This window comes from Leucoraja erinacea, chromosome 10, assembly GCF_028641065.1.
Source record: "Leucoraja erinacea ecotype New England chromosome 10, Leri_hhj_1, whole genome shotgun sequence".
Classification (NCBI taxonomy): Eukaryota; Metazoa; Chordata; class Chondrichthyes; order Rajiformes; family Rajidae; genus Leucoraja; species Leucoraja erinaceus.
In genome coordinates, this window is record NC_073386.1 from 15358643 (window position 1) to 15377048 (window position 18406).

At 43.3% G+C, this 18406-nt stretch overlaps 2 protein-coding genes and 1 long non-coding RNA gene across 11 annotated transcripts in view; 2 read left to right on the top strand and 1 right to left on the bottom strand.

Annotated features, from left to right (window-relative positions):
- The window catches only part of ptprfa (protein tyrosine phosphatase receptor type Fa), a 321092-nt gene extending 319277 nt beyond the window's left edge, over window positions 1–1815 (top strand). For all 8 annotated transcript variants that reach the window (XM_055641521.1, XM_055641525.1, XM_055641524.1 and 5 more), the window contains one exon: window positions 427–1815. In XM_055641521.1, the coding sequence (XP_055497496.1) occupies window positions 427–495 (69 nt within the window). In that variant the 3' untranslated portion in view covers window positions 496–1815. The remainder of the gene's footprint in view (window positions 1–426) is intronic.
- A 3575-nt stretch (window positions 1816–5390) lies between these two features.
- Window positions 5391–18375, bottom strand: LOC129700814 (uncharacterized). Its single transcript, XR_008724107.1, has 2 exons — window positions 18270–18375; window positions 5391–7760 (listed from the first exon to the last, which is right to left on the bottom strand). It is a non-coding gene; the product is annotated as an uncharacterized LOC129700814 (long non-coding RNA).
- The window catches only part of LOC129700811 (lysine-specific demethylase 4A-like), a 77388-nt gene continuing 77116 nt past the window's right edge, over window positions 18135–18406 (top strand). Inside the window, exon 1 of one of the 2 annotated variants that reach the window (XM_055641532.1) lies at window positions 18135–18209. The gene's annotated coding sequence lies outside the window, so the exon portion shown is untranslated. The other variant, XM_055641531.1, reaches the window with a different exon arrangement.

Below are 18406 nucleotides of genomic sequence, written 5' to 3' on the forward strand. Positions count from 1 at the left end.
AAGTATAATTTTGTAAGGAGTAACAAAGGTTGTTACTGTATTTGTTACACATTTTCACAGTAACATATTTGCTCAATTTAATTCCTTGTTAATGCAAAAAAAACTGAAAAGCTTCTACAAAAAACTATTATCACATTTTAGTTTGTATTATGACCACAAAGCAGTACATTATTACTTTGTGAGCAGTATATTATTATATCAGTACAATCATGACTTATGGGAGATTATGTTCATGTGTCTTTAGAAGTGTATTTGACTATTATATTTTAACACTTGTATTTTATTGAGGTTCATTTAATAATATTTAATGTATTTTACAGAATACTATTTAACCTTCAATAATATTTAATTCTTCTGTTCAATTTTGAATGCTGGCACAGTGCAATAAACATATGTACTGAAGATGGCTCTGTATCTTTCCCACAGGACCAGTACCAGTTATGTTACCGAGCAGCACTGGAGTACCTTGGAAGCTTTGATCACTATGCAACGTAACTTCTAGCACCCAATCAGAATTTGTGACTTTCAGGACCCAGAAAATGATTTTTCGAGCCATATACCTAATCATTGTTCAGTTATCCTGTACAGTGAGTTGTCAAAGATGTAATGATATCAGCAACTCAGAAATTCTATCATGATTCTTGGACTGATCAGGAACTAAGCTGACTTGCGTTAATTCCAAATGAATGGGATAATAATTTACAAATTTCAAGTCCTTTCTATTGTGCATGAGATTCCCTTTTTTATTATAATTTTAGTGGAAGTACATTGGATCAATTTATTTTGGGGTTTTAAATGGGGTGCCATTGACAATTTTATAAAGCTTTCTTTGAAATTGGTCTTTTTTTTCAGGCAAATCCGAATCCCTTATGTTGTAAATGTCTTTTTATTTTGTAATCAGTTCAATTTTTATATTCTTTCTGCTGATTTTAAAAGTACCTTATGTTTGCAACAGAGCTGCCCATTTTAGTGCAGTTCTGTATTTAATCCTGGTGACTGGAATCTTAACCACTGTTCTGATTATAGCTGCTGATCTTCTACTAGGGATAGACAAATCAACCAGAAGTTTAATCTCTCAAATGAAAGTGTCTTCTCTTCAGATATCGTACAATACAAACTATTAATATTGAATAAAGCAGGAGCCTGGTGCTGTTAGATGAATTTAATAAAAAAAACAAGGATACATTTTGGTTTTGTACAGTTTCTTAAAATGACCGATTTGATCCTTTCCTTGTTTTAAAAAAATAAAAAAGTTAGAAAAATACACAATACCTAATATTCTGTTCAATCTGTTGGAGATGAATTTAAACTGGATTTCAACCAATTTGATGTAAACACTGCAGTGCCCTTGCTACAAACCTCCAATCACATACCCAGAGAAGAGCTACGGACACCAACCCTTGTTCCTCACCAAGCAGATTGGTTGTTCTCTGTTTCACAATGATTATTCTGTGGGAGTCAAACCTAAGTACAAATAGCCTGAACTTTCCAGAGACCTATTATGGTGGGTTGATGTTCTGTGAAGGTATAATCTTCTGTAATCTATGGAGCTCATGCAGGAGGGAGACTGTGTGTGGAATAGGGAAAGCTGGTAGATGAATGCCAAATATAATCAATCAATCAGAATGACATCGACCGTAACCTGATTTGAAGGGGTTAAATTGTTTGGAACAAGTTCATTTTTACCTTGTGTATGCATATTGCTGTAGGGGTTACTCTGTTGTATACACAGTCTGTTTTCTATTTGTTGATAAATGATATCATCATTGGAAGAGTCTTGATGTTAATAAAGTTCAATAATCGGGTTTTATACAATGTGGTTTCATTGGGGATTTTTTAACCTATTTTTCTACCCGTTGAAATTAAAATGAAGTAATCATTTAATCCAACATTTTGGTCGCTATGTAAATTTAAATACTAGAAAGCATTTTGAGTTGAATATTTTTTTTACAGATTATTGACTTCATTGACTAAATATGATCTCACCCCAAGTTGTGGAGCTACAATGTAACCCATTCCCATGCCTAATTTTTCAACAATTAAAAATGCATGAACACCCCCCACTCAACCCCTTCCAATTTATGTCAGTTATCACCTCTCCTTTGAATCGACGGAAGAAACATTTGGCTTTGGTTGCAGGCACTAAACGGGTGTATTAACTGCTCATTTCCCAAAGATGATTTGTGTTAAGGTCAATAGACACAATTGTTGCATGGTGAGTAAAAACATCACCAATGCTCTCTCACCCATTTAGCACTGGTGACCAAAATGAACTTCTCCCTGCTGAGTATTGGTGGGATACAGATCCAAGTTCCAACAGCACCCCCTAGTATCTTGCCTAGTTCTCACTCTTATATAGAGGCAGAAGAAATTGCAGATATTAAAATCTTGTGCAAAACACAAGTGCTGGAGGAACTCAGCGGGTCAGGCTGTTGAAGGGACTGGTCAGTGATGGGACTGGACAGATGATGTTTTGGATCGGAGCTCTTCTGGCTGAATGAATGCTGGAACAGTGAGGTGAGGGTTGGGCAAAGCCTGGCAAGTGATAGGTGGATATGGTGAGATGTGTGGAGCAAGTTAGAAAGGCTAGAGACAAGGAGACAAGGATATGAAATGTAAGGGGGGGGAGGGTGATTAAAGAGAATTTGGGAACAGGGATCAGACTTGCATGTACAATGGAGGGGAAAGGAGCACGGTGACTGGGAAGTGGGAGATAATAGGATAAATATGTGCATGTTGGGGTGGGGAGAGGCACAGGAAAGAGGAAGGGTAGGGAGGATATTACTTGAAATAGAGGAGTTCGATGTTCATTCCATTGGGTTGTAAGCTATCCAAGTGGAATATGGAATTCCAGATCTCATGTGGCCTCATTCTGGCAATGGTGGGGAGGAATGACAGAAATGTCAGTATGGGAATGGGAGTAACAGAAGATTCTTGACGGACTGAATGCAAGTGTTCGGCGAAAGGGTCACCTAGTCTACTTTTGGTCTCGTTGATGTTAAGAAAGCCACATCAGGTGCACCAAAATCAATAGACAAGGGTTGAAGAGTTACTCGTGAACCTCTGTCTCATCTGGAAATGCGGCTGAGATCCCTGAATGTAGAGCCCCAGCAGTCAATAGACAATAGGTGCAGGAGTAGGCCATTTAGCCCTTCGAGCCATTCAATGTGATCATTGCTGATCATCCACAATCAGTACCTCATTCCTGCCTTCTCCCCATATCTCCTGACTCCGCTATCTTTAAGGGCCCTATCTAGCTCTCTCTTGAAAGTATCCAGAGAACCGGCCTCCACCGCCCTCTGAGGCAGTGTGAAAAAGTGTTTCCTCGTCTCGTTCTAAATGGTTTACCCCTTATTCTTAAACTGTAGCCCCGAGTTCTGGAGTCCCCCAACATCGGGAACATGTTTCCTGCCTCTAGCATGTTCAAAACCTTAATAATCTTATATGTTTCAATAAGATATCCTCTCATCCTTCTAAATTCCAGAGTGTACAAGCCCACCCGCTCCATTCTCTCAGCATATGACAGTCCCGCCATCCTGGGAATTAACGTTGTGAATCTACGCTGCACTCCCTCAATAGCAAGAATATCCTTCCTCAAATTTGGAGACCAAAACTGCACACAATACTCCAGGTGTGGTCTCACTAGGGCCCTGTACAACTGCAGAAGGACCTCTGTGCTCCTATACTCAACTCCTCTTGTTTGAAGGCCAACATGCCATTCGATTCCGTCACTGCCTGCAGTACCTGCATGCTTACTTTAATTGACTGATGAACAAGGACCCCCAGATCCCGTTGTACTTCCCCTTTTCCCAACTTGACACCATTTAGATAATAACCTGCCTTCCTGTTTTTGCTACCAAAGTGGATAACCTCACATTTATCCACATTAAACTGCATCTGCCCACTCACCCAACGTGTCCAAGTTACCCTGCATTCTCATAGCATCCTCCTCATAGTTCCAAATGTGCCACTATTTCATCTTTTATGATTGACTCCAGCATCTTCCCCACCACCGACGTCAGGCAAACTGGTCTATAATTCCGTTTTCTCTCTCCCGCCTTTCTTAAAAAGTGGGATAACATTAGCTACCCTCCAATCCACAGGAACTGATCCTGAATCTATAAAACATTAGAAAATGATCACCAATGCGTCCCTTTTTAAATTTGCCAGTTACAGTTAGCTTTTTGACACAGAGGCCCAGATTTTCCTGGAAAATCCTGACAGTTCCTCATTTAGCGACAAGATTACAATCTAGAATGCAACACTCCCAGAATTACTCGTCAAATTTTGCTAGCACTATCACAAGCATTTACACCGTGGAATTTGCTTTTGGACTTTGCTACAGATTATTCCTTGGAAAAGCTAAAGAGCCCATTTATTTTAATATAAGTTATACTGCTGCAGGGAAGAATGGTAAGAAAAAGTAAAGTTTCTTATGTAAATATATCTGTACATCTTTTTTAATTAATTGTTTTAAGATATCTTCAGTCATTTTAATATTTTTTAAATATTTTGATAATTTCATTGATATTAGTTTTTTAAAGTTTCTGAATGCTGGTTATTCAGAAGCATTGATTATCCATAATAACACTGACATGGAAGGAAATTGACATGGAAATTGAACATCGCGGCCCTGTTTCCACCACCACGCACAAGAAGCGCAAGACAGACACCATTGTATGCAGATGCCGAGAAGTGTGTTCAGCTCTGGCTGAACAACTTCTAATCTTGTATGTGGACTCTATAAGAAGAATTGACATACAAAAAGATGAGGACATTGCCTTGCCATCTGTCTAAAGATTTCCAGGAGGGATTTGTGAGCAGTGCTTGTTCACAGGGCTTGCCCATCAATTGTATCACTGGGGCCCTGCTGCTGCTCAAGCTCCCATTGACCTCCTTCAGGAATGTCTCGGCCAGGGATAGTAGCCTTCCAGGTTCAAAGCAAATGCATTCATGATAATGCAAACTGCAAGTAATCACCTCAAGAAAATCTAGGCCAGTTTCTCGAACAGCCAAGACAAATTTATTTTTGTCCATCAGCATTCATAGATTCACAGATGATATTCGTGTGTTAATTTTCTTCCTCAGCCTCACGCATAACTTAGGCAGTCAAACTTAAAACCGAAATAATACAACTTCACAAACCATGGATGGACAGAATGAAATCTGAAGAGTATGTGTCTGTTTCATTCAAAAGGTAATTAAACATTAAATTATGCCATTGGAGTAAGTTCATCCAGAGATTTTAGAAACCGTGACTAATTAAATCCATGCAGTAATGTGTTTATCAAGGCAGCATAGCATTACTTTCATTTATAATGTCTATTATTTTAATATCTTGCATATGACAGGTGTAAAAATTAATTTGATTCCAGGCAAAACACTTGCTTGGTGTCCAGTTGACCTTTTATTGTGTCACTAGTGATTGTGTGTAAACCAATCTGCTGGTGATCTGTAACTCCACAGGACCTTGCAATTACAAACAACCTGATATTCATGCCACTCTTCCGTTGAATTTAGACAACCGCTTCAGTCTTTGAACAAGGAACTATTACAATGAAGAATCACAAAATATTTAATGCTTTGAAAGTATGTTTTACTTATCAACCAATCCATGTTATCTTTTTATTGTTTTGGCCCAAGACTCAAGAAAATGCCACCAGCTTACAGACCCGTTAAACAAGCATTAGCAAATCAGGGCTAATGGTGTTGAAACCCCCTTTATTAATAAAAAAGACATAATCACTCAACTGCATTGGCTGAAAAATCATCAGGTTAACTGGGAATTGTCTAGATTTCCTCCAGCTCTTTCCATGTTGGCTACTTTATCTTACATAGTGAGAAATTGTTACATAGTACTTATTTGGCAGTTGCTTGAAGGGAGGGTCTGTAGTGTGGGGGAGGGTGGGGCCTTGGGAATTTATCATGGGATGCTGTCCAAGAGAAAATAACTTGCTCCCACTATGGCTCTGCGAGATTGGAGATATTGATGAATACCTTCGCCCAAAATTGTGTGCAGACTCTACAGGGAGTGCTGTGTGGTGTATCTGAGCATGGTCCTTCAGATTTCCACACTGATATTGCTGTTGCTGCCTTTGTTTGGACCTAGAGCAATGGAGATAACAGCATGGTGTAGGCAGTGGTCATCATTCCTGTCGTGGAGCAGAAAATGCAGACATCCATGGCTTTCTCTTGCTCAGAATTACATAATCACTCATCCCTTCACACCTAAACCACCCCCTCCCCAGGTACCTTCCCCTCCAACCGCAGAACCTGTCCCTATACCTCCTCCCTCGACTGTCCAGGGACCACGACAATCCATACAGGTTAGGCAGAGGTTCACTTGCACCTCCTCCAACCTCATCTACTGTATCCGTTGTTCAAAATGTGAACTCTTATACATCGGCAAGAACAAACGCAGACTGGGCGATCGTTTTGCGGAACACCTTCGCTCAGTCTGCATGAACCTACCTGATCTCCCAGTTGCAAAACGCTTTAATTCTCCTTCCCATTCCCACACAGACCTTTCTGTCCTAGGTCTCCTCCATTGCCAGAATACGGCTAAATTGGAGGAACAGCATCTCATATTTCGCTTGGGCAGCTTACAGCCCGGTGGTACGAAAAATGATTTTTTTCTAACTTCAGGTGGTGCTGGCATTCCCTCTCTCTCTATCCCTCCCCCACCCAACTCACACTAGCTTCTGGTTTTCACCCAACAAACAGCTAACAATAGCCTGTTTCCTTTATCATTGGTTTTTTTTGCATATCTGTCATTCGTTGTTCTTTATCTCTGTACATCATCGTCTATATCTCTCGTTTCCCTTATCCCTAACCAGTCTGAAGAAGGGTCTCGACCTGAAACATGACCCATTCCTTCTCTCCAGAGATGCTGCCTGTCCAGCTGAGTTACTTCAGCTTTTTGTGTCTATCCACATAATCTGATTGGTGTGTGTACTGGGTCAGAATAGGTTTATCCATGGAATTTAGAAAGTGACTAACTAATTAAATCCATCCAGTGATGTGCTTATCAAGGCAGCATAACATTAATTTCATTTATAATGTCTCATTTTAATATCCTACAGATGACAGGTGTAAAACTTAATTTGATTGATTCCAGGCAAAATACTTGCTTGGTATTCTGTTGACTTTTTGTTGCGTTACTAGTGATTGTGTCACTTGTGACTGAAGTCATCAGATCTTGTGCTCATCACTTTGACGAGACTATGTTGCAAACATTTGTCAAGAGATTCATTCTGTTGGGATTGGTATTAACTCTAACCCACACGCTTTGCCAAAAACACCTTTTCAGACGGCAGCAAACTTTCCCACTTGACAATAAAGTCATCAAGCAGCAGCAGTGTGCATTTCTCTGGGTTATGGATTCGGGATGTTTCAAGATTGGATCGGATGGCCTTCATGACCTCATCTGTAAGTTCCAGGGCTGTGGTTTAAGCACTAAAGTGCATAACACGTTGGTTCCAGTAAAAGTCACTGAGAGATTGATGGGATGTTCATTGATGAGAGTCCAGACTTGCTCATTCTTGTTCAGCTGTTCCTAGAGTCTCACTCAGGCTGGTGATATCAAGGTGGGGACCTCTGAGCTCCTGGGATGAAGTAGCAGAGTGGTGTTCAGCTCTGTTTCCAATGCAGCTGTCTTCTGCAAATGAATAAATGGCTAAATGGAGAAAAGAACTGCAGATGCTATCCGTCTGAAACAAAGACTCAGAATTCTGTAAGTGTTCAGCAAATCAAGAAGAAACCTAGGGAGAGAAACAGTATCAACATTTTAAAGCCTTTTCATCAAAATGGGAAAAATGAGCAAACAAGCATGTTTAGCTGCAAAGGGGAAAATCAATGCGAGAACCAGGACAATCAAAGGAGAGCCAGATTTTACGAAAGCCTTTGATAAGGTGCCACACGTGAGGCTACTAAGGAAGATGAGAGCCCACAGTATCAAAGGGCAGATATTAGCATGGATAGCAGGTTGGCTGGATGGCAGAAGACAAAGAGTGGCAATAAAGGGGACTTCTTCTGGTTGGTTGGTGAATAGCGGAGTTGCACAGGGGTCGGTACTGGGGCCGCTACCCTTCACTTTGTATATTATTGATTTGGATGAGAGGATTGAAAGCTTTGTGGCCAAGTTTACGGATGATACAAAAATAGGTGGAAGGGCAGGTTGTGTAGAGGAAGCAGGGACTCTGCAGAAGGACTTGGACAGGTTGGGAGAGTGTGCAGAGAAATGGCAGGTGGAATATACCTGTAGTTAACAAAGTATGGAGTCATGCATTTTGCTAGTAGGAATAAAGGTGTAGACTATTTTCAAAATGGGGAGAGAATCCAGGAATTGGAAGTGTAAAGGGACTTGGGAGTGCTGGTGCAGGATTCCCAAAAAATTAATTTGCAAGTCGAATCGGTAGTAAATAAAGCAAACTCAATGCTGGCATTTATTTCAAGAGGGCTTGTATACAAAAACAACGATGTAATGCTGAGGCTCTATAAGACGCTGATAAGGGCGCATTTGGAATATTGTGAGCAACTATGGGCATCATATCTGAGGAACAGGGCTGCCAACTCTCACGCATTAAGCGTGAGAATCACGCATTTCGCCAAATTTTCACGCTGATCACAAATTTCTCACGCTCTCGTGAGAAATTCTATGATCAACAAAAATTTCAAAACTCATATCAACTGCATGGGCCGCGGGTGTTGGAGAGCCGGGGCTGAGAGATAGAAACATAGAAAATAGGTGCAGGAGTAGGCCATTCGGCCCTTCGAGCCTGCACCGCCATTCAATATGATCATGGCTGATCATCCAACTCAGTATCCTGTTCCTGCCTTCTCTCCATACCCCCTGATCCCTTTAGCCACAAGGGCCACATCTAACTCCCTCTTAAATATAGCCAATGAACTGGCCTCAACTACCTTCGTGGCAGAGAATTCCAGAGATTCACCACTCTCTGTGTGAAAAAAGTTTTCCTCATCTCAGTCCTAAAAGATTTCCCCCTTATCCTTAAACTATGATCCCTTGTTCTGGACTTCCCCAACATTGGGAACAATCTTCCTGCATCTAGCCTGTCCAACCCCTTAAAAAATTTTGTAAGTTTCTATAAGAAATGGATAGAAGCAGAAGCAGCGGCAGGGACAGATGCGGTCGGGGAGCCGGGGCTGGTGAGCGTTTGCTGGACTGGCGAGTTTTTTCTGGGCTGGCGAGTCGCTGGCTGCAGCTACGGCCATAGAGCAGCCTCAGTGCAAGATTCCCGGGCCGTCGGAGGCATCAGAAGCGTTGCACCGCTGCCGTGAGAGTCTGTGCCGAATTCGCCCAGGTGACCGGCATGGATCAGGCTGCGGCTCGGTGCATCCTGGAGGATAACCAGCGGCTGCTGGAAGTAAGTGCCAAGCACTGGGTAGAAACGGTGGAAAATAGTGGCCTTCAAAAGGGGGTGGTTGGAGAAAGCATCTTGCTCGCCTGCTAGATTTTCACTTCTAGTAACTGCAGGATAAATGTTCCCGATGTTGGGGGGTTTCAGAAACAGGTCAGTTTAAGAATAAAGGGTGGGCAAGTTAGGACTGAGATGAGGACAAATTTTCTTCACGCAGAGAGTTGTGAATCTGTGGAATACTCTGCCACAGAAGGCAGTGGAGACCAATTCACTGGATGTTTTCAAGAGGGAGTTACATTTATCTCTTGGGGCTAGCAAAAGAAAAATTAACAGGAAAGGTACTGATTTTAGATGAACAGCCATGATCATATTGAATGGCAGTGTTGGCTCAAAGGGCCGAATGGCCTATTCCTGTACCTATTTTCTATGCTTGAGTATATGGCAATAAAACTCGACCACTTGATTTTGAAGCATTCATGAATGGTGGAGGTAAAATGTCATAGAGTGATACAGTGTGAAAACAGGCCCTTCAGCGCAACTTGCCCACACATGCCAACATGTCCCAGCTACACTACCTGCTTTTGGTCCATATCCCTCCAAACCTGTCCTATCCATGTATCAGTCTAACTGTTTCTTAAATGTTTGGATAGTCCCTGCCTCAACTGCCTCCACTGCCAGCTTTTTCCATACACCCACCACCCTTTGTGTGGAAAAAGTTACCCCTTAAATAGTTACCTCTTTAAAATACCTCAAACAAAAAACATTTAAATCATTCTTCGACTATGCACTAAACCCCCACCCCTCGAAATTCCTTTGACAGGTTGAATAGAAATGTCCCCAATCTCGTTGTTTTATAAATTGAAAACGTAGATGAACATCCTCAATGAGTGTAATCAGATGGAAACTGATTTAGATGCGATGTTTAATAGCTTGTTGAAAGAAGGTGCATATTTTAAAGGAGTGACAGAGATACTTGTAGGGGAATGTGTGAGGAGGTTATTATTTGTCTTTAGTTTTAGCTTGAACCAGGACATCTGAAGATTCAAAGTTTAATATAGTAATTGTGCTGATACTGACTCCAACCAACCACGTAATATCATCCATTCCGGAGGTTTTATTTTTCTGATGTCATTTAAAGTTCACTTGGATTTCAATCACTTCAATGTAAAAGTAATTGGGAATGGGGAGCATTGGAACAAAAATTTGCCCTTGGTACATATTAACTGTAAAATAATAATGTATGCATGTTGGTAGGTGCAATCAAAATTATCATTGTTGTGTTATGAATACCACAGAAAATATTATGTACTCTCAAGATTACATTAAATAGAATATTATTGATTAATTATATAGTTATTGGACTTTGCATTTGGGAAAAGTCCCAGCTGCGAGGAAGACAGCAAATTACTGAAAATATTGAAGGTGAAAATGATTTCAGGACAGTTTGTTAGGAAAATGAAGGAAATGGTAACAGAATACTTAGACAGCTGACTGAGTATAATTTTATGTATGAGAAATTGTGTTCAACCAATTGATGACTTCTTTGACAAAGTAACTAGCATGTTAGATAACAAGGAAGCCAATTGATGTAGCAAATTTTGTTATACAAATTTTAGTCCGTGAAGTGCCCCATAAAAGATTACCGCATTAGATAAGCACCTGTGGACTTGAACGTAATAGGTTAAGTCCAGGGGGGTCAGATATTGGGCTTTATGTGTGGGCCAGATATCTTGTCAGTGCCGAGGAGCAAGGCCAAGTGTGCATCCAGAGTCAAGGTCTGGAATAGTACTCGGTGTGCAGTCAAAATTGGGACAACGGGAGTGTTCAGCACTGCGAACCAAAGCAGGTAAGCAGCTTTGACCAGGGTAGAATAGGGAGCCAGGTGTAAGGCTGGACTCAGGGTCAGGAATGAGAGAAGGTATGCAACTGGAGTTAGGGTGAGGAGTAGTACCAGGTGTGCAGTGAGACCCAGGTTGGTCAACATGGGCCATGTGCTTGATTATAATCTGATTTCCATACATGAATATACTAAGATCATTCATGTGCTGCACCTTTTGATCAGAGCCTGGCTCTGCTATGGAATGTAATTTAGCCTAACCAATAGCTAATCCAATTTAAAGCATAAATATTGCATTCAAGTGTAAGTTAAAAGACCTGCTACAGTATGCACCACATTGCACACTTCCAAGCTGAAAAATACAAAAGTTCTGTATCATTGAGAGGGGGGGGGGGGACACGACACCCTCCTCCCACACCCCCTCCCCTCCCACACCCTCTCCCCCCCCCCCCCACCCCCATCGGTCACTACGCTCCCTCAGGCTTGGTCTCTCGCAATTTCTCACTCCTAACTCACCCAATGTTGGCAGCCCTGGAGGGAGGATGTGCTGGCTCTGGAGAGGGTCCAGAGGAGGTTTACCAGAATGACCCCACAAATGAGTAGGGTAACCTATGAAGAGCGTTTCTCGGCACTGGGCCTGTATTTGCTGGAGTTTGGAAGAATGAGGGGGAACCTCATTGAAACATACAGAATAGTGAAAGACTTGGATAGAATGGATGTGGAGAAGATGTTTCCACTAGTGGGACAGTCTTGGACTAGAGGTCATAGCCTTTGAATTAAAGAACTTCTTTTAGGAAGGAGATGAAAAATTTATTTAGTCAGAGGATGGTAAATCTGGAATTCTTTGCCACAAGAGGCACGTTCATAGTGAATTAGATTGGTTACCTGAAATTGTTAAATTCAGTGTGAGGTCCCTGGGGTATCCAAAGAAAAAATGATGAGAGAGGAGAGAATTGGACAAGGGTGGAGAATTAGAATGACAAGCGACTGGAAGGTCAGGACCATTCTTGCTGACTGAATGGCGGTGCTGTACTAAATCATCGCTTACTTTGCATTTCTCCAAAGTAGAGATGATCACAACTCTAAACTGGAAAATGTACGTGAATCACTACTCCACCTGGAAGAACTGGGTCCCTGGCTGGTGGGAAGGGAGGAGGTAAAATTTCAGTACAGTTACAGTTTAGTACAGTTTAATTTATTGTCACGTGTACTGAGGTACAGTGAAAAGCTTTTGCATGCTAACCAGTTAGCGGAAAGATAATACATGATTTCATTCGAGCCACTTACAATATAGGTAAAGCCAGTAAAGTCCGATCATAGATAGTCCGAGGGTCACCAATAAGCTAGATAGTAGTTCAGGACTGCTCTCTAGTTGTGTTTGGATGATTCAGTTGCCTGATAACAGCTGGGAAGAAATTGTCCCTGAATCTGATGAGGTGTGTTTTCACACTTCTATACCTTTTGCCTTATGGGAGGGGAGAAGAGGGAGTGCACAGAGTGCGATTCGTCCTTGATAATGCTGCTCTCCTTGCTAAAGCAGTGTGAGGTATAGGGAGTCAATGGATGGGAGGTTGGTTTGTGTGATGATCTGGGCTGCATCCACAATTTCCTGCAATTTCTTGCGGTCTTGGATGGAGCTGTTCCCAAACCAAGCTGTGATGCATCCTGATAAAATGCCCTCTACGGTGCATCTGTAGAAGTTGGTGAGAGTTGCCAACAGGTGAATGTAAGAATGAATGGTCCTTACAGCAAATAATGTAGGAATAATTATATTGGTAATATGCATTATGATGCTGGCTGCCTTTATGAGGCAACGCCTCCTAGAGATCCCTTCAATGGTGGGGAGGTCGGTACCCGTGATGGACTGGGCAGTGTTCCGAGACATTCCAGTTGCCGGACCAGTCAATATGTTGCCAACTACACACTTGCCGGGGGGGGGGATGAACTAATTGGTTCCAAAAGACCCCACAGCGGTGACATTTCCAAACATGATGTCTCACCGCACATCACTCAGAAAATGCACAGCTTTGTCAGACAGCACGTTCTTTTACCAACCATTTGTACGAGGAAACTAACGTCTGTCATGTTAGTTAATGGTATTTGGACACGCAAATTGTTCATGTGCCCACTGTTACAATGTTCACTTTCAGATGTCTGATTAATTGCTTAGGACTGAGAAACTCTCGAGTGGCAAAATAAAACGTACATATTGTTTCTGTACTTAATGTTTCCAAACAATCTCCTTTAATATTTTGGAGACAAAAAGGAATAGGTTGCACATAAGGTAATCGGGTCAAAGGGCGTGACGCACGGAGCAGCTCAATCCTTCTGGAGGACATGTCAGCCTCTGGCATACACTGTGAACACACGAAACGCGTACTTTCTTACCTGTTACAAAACGACGAAATGGTCAATTTTTGCGCTGTAAATAATTGTGATGGGGGACTGTGCACTCTGAACCAAATGCTCTAGTATCTTTGCTCTGAACCAGAGCACCAAGGTGTCAGCGGCCGAAGGAGCGCATCATCCCGGGACAGCCCCCACTCCCCCCTCCCCCCCCCCCCGAGGTCAGCGCTGTCTGGCCACAGCTGCCCTCCGCCCGTCTCCCCCCGTGGGCCGCACTGTCATGGCCTGTGGGTCGACGAAAACCCGGCAATGTCCCCGTCAGCTGCAGCAGAGTTGGGGACAGACTGGTCCCTCCGCCCACCCAGTCACTGACCGCGCTGCATCGGCACCTTCCCCCCCTCCCCCGGCCGCGGGGACAGATGGCCCGGGGTCCGCGAGTGTAGAACCAGTCAGCGAGGAGTCCGGATGCTGGAACAGAAGAAGGGTCCAGTGTACTGGCAGCCATAGTAAGTGCCAAAGTTACTATAGCATCTTTGGTAAGTGCGGACCTGACGTTCACCGCGTGTACTCCAGAAGGCGTTGCATTGCAACAGTACGGGTCACGGGTCGTGACCGCGACTGCCGTGCAACCTCCCTATTGCAGATGCGGATGTAGAGTCTGAAGAAGGGACCCGACCTTAAATCGGGACGCTTCCATGTTCTCTGGACATGCTGCCTGATCCGCTGAGTTACTCCAGCACTTTACCTTAACTCATTTAATAATTCCACTTCCTCCTCGAGTCTTGTTTATCTTTTTTTTTACACAAGCTATCCTGACTCGAAATGAGTTTTCATCAGCTTTCATGCCCGCACTCGAGAAAGACCTGAAATTGAAGTCTACTCACACTTTACATAGCGCCACTAAAGTAACATAACATTCCAGTACATGTAATAGGAGCAATTACAAGTGTAATTTGATACCAAGAGACATGAGGGAAAACTGGGGAGATATTTATAACGGTTACAGGAAGAGAGAGAACTAAAGCGCAAATTTCTAAGCTAGATGTTTTAACAGATGAAAACAGAGCTACTGATAGAATAATTACATAGGAATAATTAATGTTAAGGGTAATAATTATGTAACCAAAATAGGAGTGCAGATGTCAAGGGTCAGTCAATAGGGAGGTTTCACGGCAGTCAGATCATGACCCGTACTGTTGCTACGCTACGCCAAGTGGAGTACACGCGATGAACTGCAGGTAAGTACTCACCATTGTTTCCAACGTAGCGAGCACGTTAAAATCCGCCAAAATTGTCAATTTTTACGCTGTAACTAATTATGGAAATCGGGATAAGCGTGAGAGACATTTAGCCTACTTCAGAATTCCAAAAGTGAGGAGAAATTACGGTAGGTAGAAGCGAGAGCTGAAGGGACAACAACAGCCTTCAGTGCTTGGCGATCATTGGCCGTTTGCTCGCTGCATTTCATCAACTAAGGCATTATTTGTGTTTTTTCTTGATTCCTTTGGCATCTAAAAAGTTTCAGAAGTGATAAATCTGGCTGTAAATTTTTTAAATCGCCCATGGTTCTCAAGTGGATTTTTACATACAAAAAGAAAACGCCTCTGAAGCAAAATTTACAGCCAGATTTATCACTTCTGAGACTTTTTAGATACCAAAGGAATCAAGAAAAACCACAAATAATGCCTTACTGTTGATGAAATGCAGTGAGCAAACGCGATAATTCACAATATTTTCAATTCCGATATCTGCACGGCCAATGTTCGCCAAGCACTTTAGCTGCTGTTGTCCCTTCAGCTCTCGCTTCTCTTTACCTTCACTTTTGCTTCACTTTTGGAATTTTGAAGTTGGATACATGTCTCTCACGCTTACCCCGACTTCCACAATTTTTTACAGCGCAAAAATTGAACATTTTGGAGGTTTTTAACAGGTAGGAAAGTAGGCGTTTCTTGCATTAATAACATATACCAGAAGATACGGATGTCCTCCAGATGGATTGAGCGGCTCCGTGCGTCAAGCCATCTGACCCAGTGACTTTACGTGCACACCCCCTAGTCAAGTGCTTTGTTGTCATGTCCAGAAACGGAACAATAAAATTCTTACTTGCAGCAGCGCAACAGGATATGTAAACATACTGTGCACGGAGGAACTGCAGATGCTGCTTTACACCGAAGAGAGACACAAAAAGCTAGAGTAACCCAGCGGGACAGGCTGGAGAGAAGGAATGGGTGATGCTTCGGGTCGAGACCTTCGTCAGCCTCCGGACCCGAAGCGTCGCCCATTCCTTCGCTCCAGAGATGCTACCTGAACCGCTGAGTTACTCCAGCATTTTGCGTCTCTCTTTGATTTCCCCATTAATGTCTAATGCAAAACGGAACGCAAAATGTGATGGAATTTCATGTCAGATTAATAGTACTCTGTAAACACCATAATAAATGAGAAGAATGTGATCTAAGGGCACAGCAAACCCGTAAATGCGTATGGGAAACTGTTGGAGTTGAGGTATTTTGTTACAGTGCTTCGTAAACTGAGGGGCGATGGTGAAAATAGGACAGGTCGGCTGCAGACAGCCCATTGCTGCAGCTGCAACTGCAGCACTCCGCTCCGTCCCACCCGCGCCGCGTCTTCCCCAGGAGCTCCGCCCGCAGCCGCCGATGTGCAGACCGGCACGCTGCCAATGGAAGCGGCGGCCCACACGCCCATTGGATGAACGCGAGGGGGGAAGGCTGATTGGGGCTGCCATACACCGCCGTGGATTGGCTGATTGGTTGCGGACAGGTGCGCTTCCCATTGGTGGTTCGGCGTTGAGGATGGTGATTGTTTGACAACAAGAGTAAGTTGCAGAAACGTCACCCATTCCTTCTCTCCAGAGATGCTGCAAGTCCCACTGAGTTACTCCAGCTTTTTGTGTCTATTGCAGGAAGGAACTGCAGATGCTGGTTTACACCGAAGACAGATACAAAATGCTGGACTAACTCAGCGGGCCAGGCTGCATCTCTGGAGAAAAGGAATGGGTGACATTTCGGATCGAGACCGTTTCGGCCCGAAACGTTGCCTATTTCCTTCGCTCCATAGATGCTGCTGCACCCGCTGAGTTTCTCCAGCTTTTTTGTGTCCCTTCAGAAGTAACTTCGGGTAGAGACCCTTCACCGTTCACGGCCACCTGGCTTCGGGGCGTCATAAGGTTCACGGACTATTTGGTTCCCGAATTTCAACATAGATTGATTTCCCCATTGTGTAGGAAGGGTCTGAAGAAGGGATTTTTTTCCAGAGATGTTGACCGACCCGCTGAGTTACTCCAGCTTTTTGTGTCTATCTTTGAATTCCCCATTTATGTCTAATGCAAAAAGGAACGCAAAACGTGATGGAATTTCATGTCAGATTAATATGACTAACAATTGTTAATTTAGAAACATTCTCACTGGATTAATAGAAACAAAGACAGACACGAAAGGCTGGAGTGACAGCGGGTCAAGCAGCATCTCTGGAGAAAATGAATAGGTTACGTTTCGGGTCGAGACCCTTCTTCAGGCTGAGAGTCAGGAGAAAGGGGTCCGAGAGATATAGACGATACCGGAGAAATGAATGGAGGATATCCAAAAGGCAACGATAATCATATACACACAATAGGCCATTGTTGGCTGTGTACAGCACTCAACACATTTTGTTTAAATGAACCAAATAACTGTCTGAAGAAGATTTTCTATCCGAACCGTCACTTATCCATATTCTCCAGAGATGCGGTCTGACCTGCTGTTTACTCCAGCATTTTACGTCCTTTTTTTGTCGAATATCTGCAGATGCTGATTAATATTGCTCATATACAAAAAGGACACAAAGTGCTGGAGTAACTCAGTCGGTCAGGCAGCATCCCATCCCTAACAGCATCCGATAGTTGACGTTTCGGACCGAGACCCTTCTTCAGACCACACGAGTGGAATGGGTAGTAATAAGGAACTACAGATGCTGGTTGATAGTGATACCAAAGAAAGACGCATGGTGCTGGAGTAACTCAGCGGGCCAGGTAGCATCTGTGGAGAAGATGGATAGTTGGCATTTCAGCTGGGGACCCTTCTTCAGACGGAAGAAAGAATCCCGTGACTGAAGAATGTCACCTATCCTGTTCTTCATAGAGTTTAAGAAGGAACTGCAGATGCTGGTAAATCGAAGGTACACAAAAATGCTGGAGAAACTCAGCGGGTGCAGCAGCATCCTGTTCTCCATAGATGCTGCCTGACCCGCTGAGTTACTCCAGCACTTAGTGTCCTTTTTTTCTCCCTCACTGATTGTTCGTACATAAAGTATCAACAACTGAATATGAGAATCTAGTCTATTGACTGCGGCCCTGGGAACAGGAATCTCCCCGACTCTCAATGACGTTCCGTGTTGACCGTGGAGATTCATTGGGTTGGTGGGCAGGGAGGGAGGCGGTGATTGGTCCGGGCCTTGCCGGTTGGCAACGCTGATTCGTCCGGAAGTTGCTGGGTTAGCAAAGCTGATTGGCGGGCTGTGGAAACGGGCGCGCTGATTGGCTGCCGATCGGAGAGCGTGTGCCGATTGGCCGGTTTATTTGCGAAAACGATTGGTCGGGGTTTTGAAAGGAGAAATAAGACGCGAAAGCGCCGCCGTAGCGCGCTACATTCGACGTAAGATTGTTTTGATCGCGCTTCAGGGGTATTTTTTTTTGTTGGGGGGGGAGCATTTACCTCAAAACTCGATCTGTTCTATTTGATCGGAATATTAATAATCCAATTTCCGGTCGTCGCGACTCGAAGCTTCATCACTCGTTGAACAATGGTCTGAGTGACAGGTGGGTTGGCCAACGGGATGGCGGCGCCGCCCG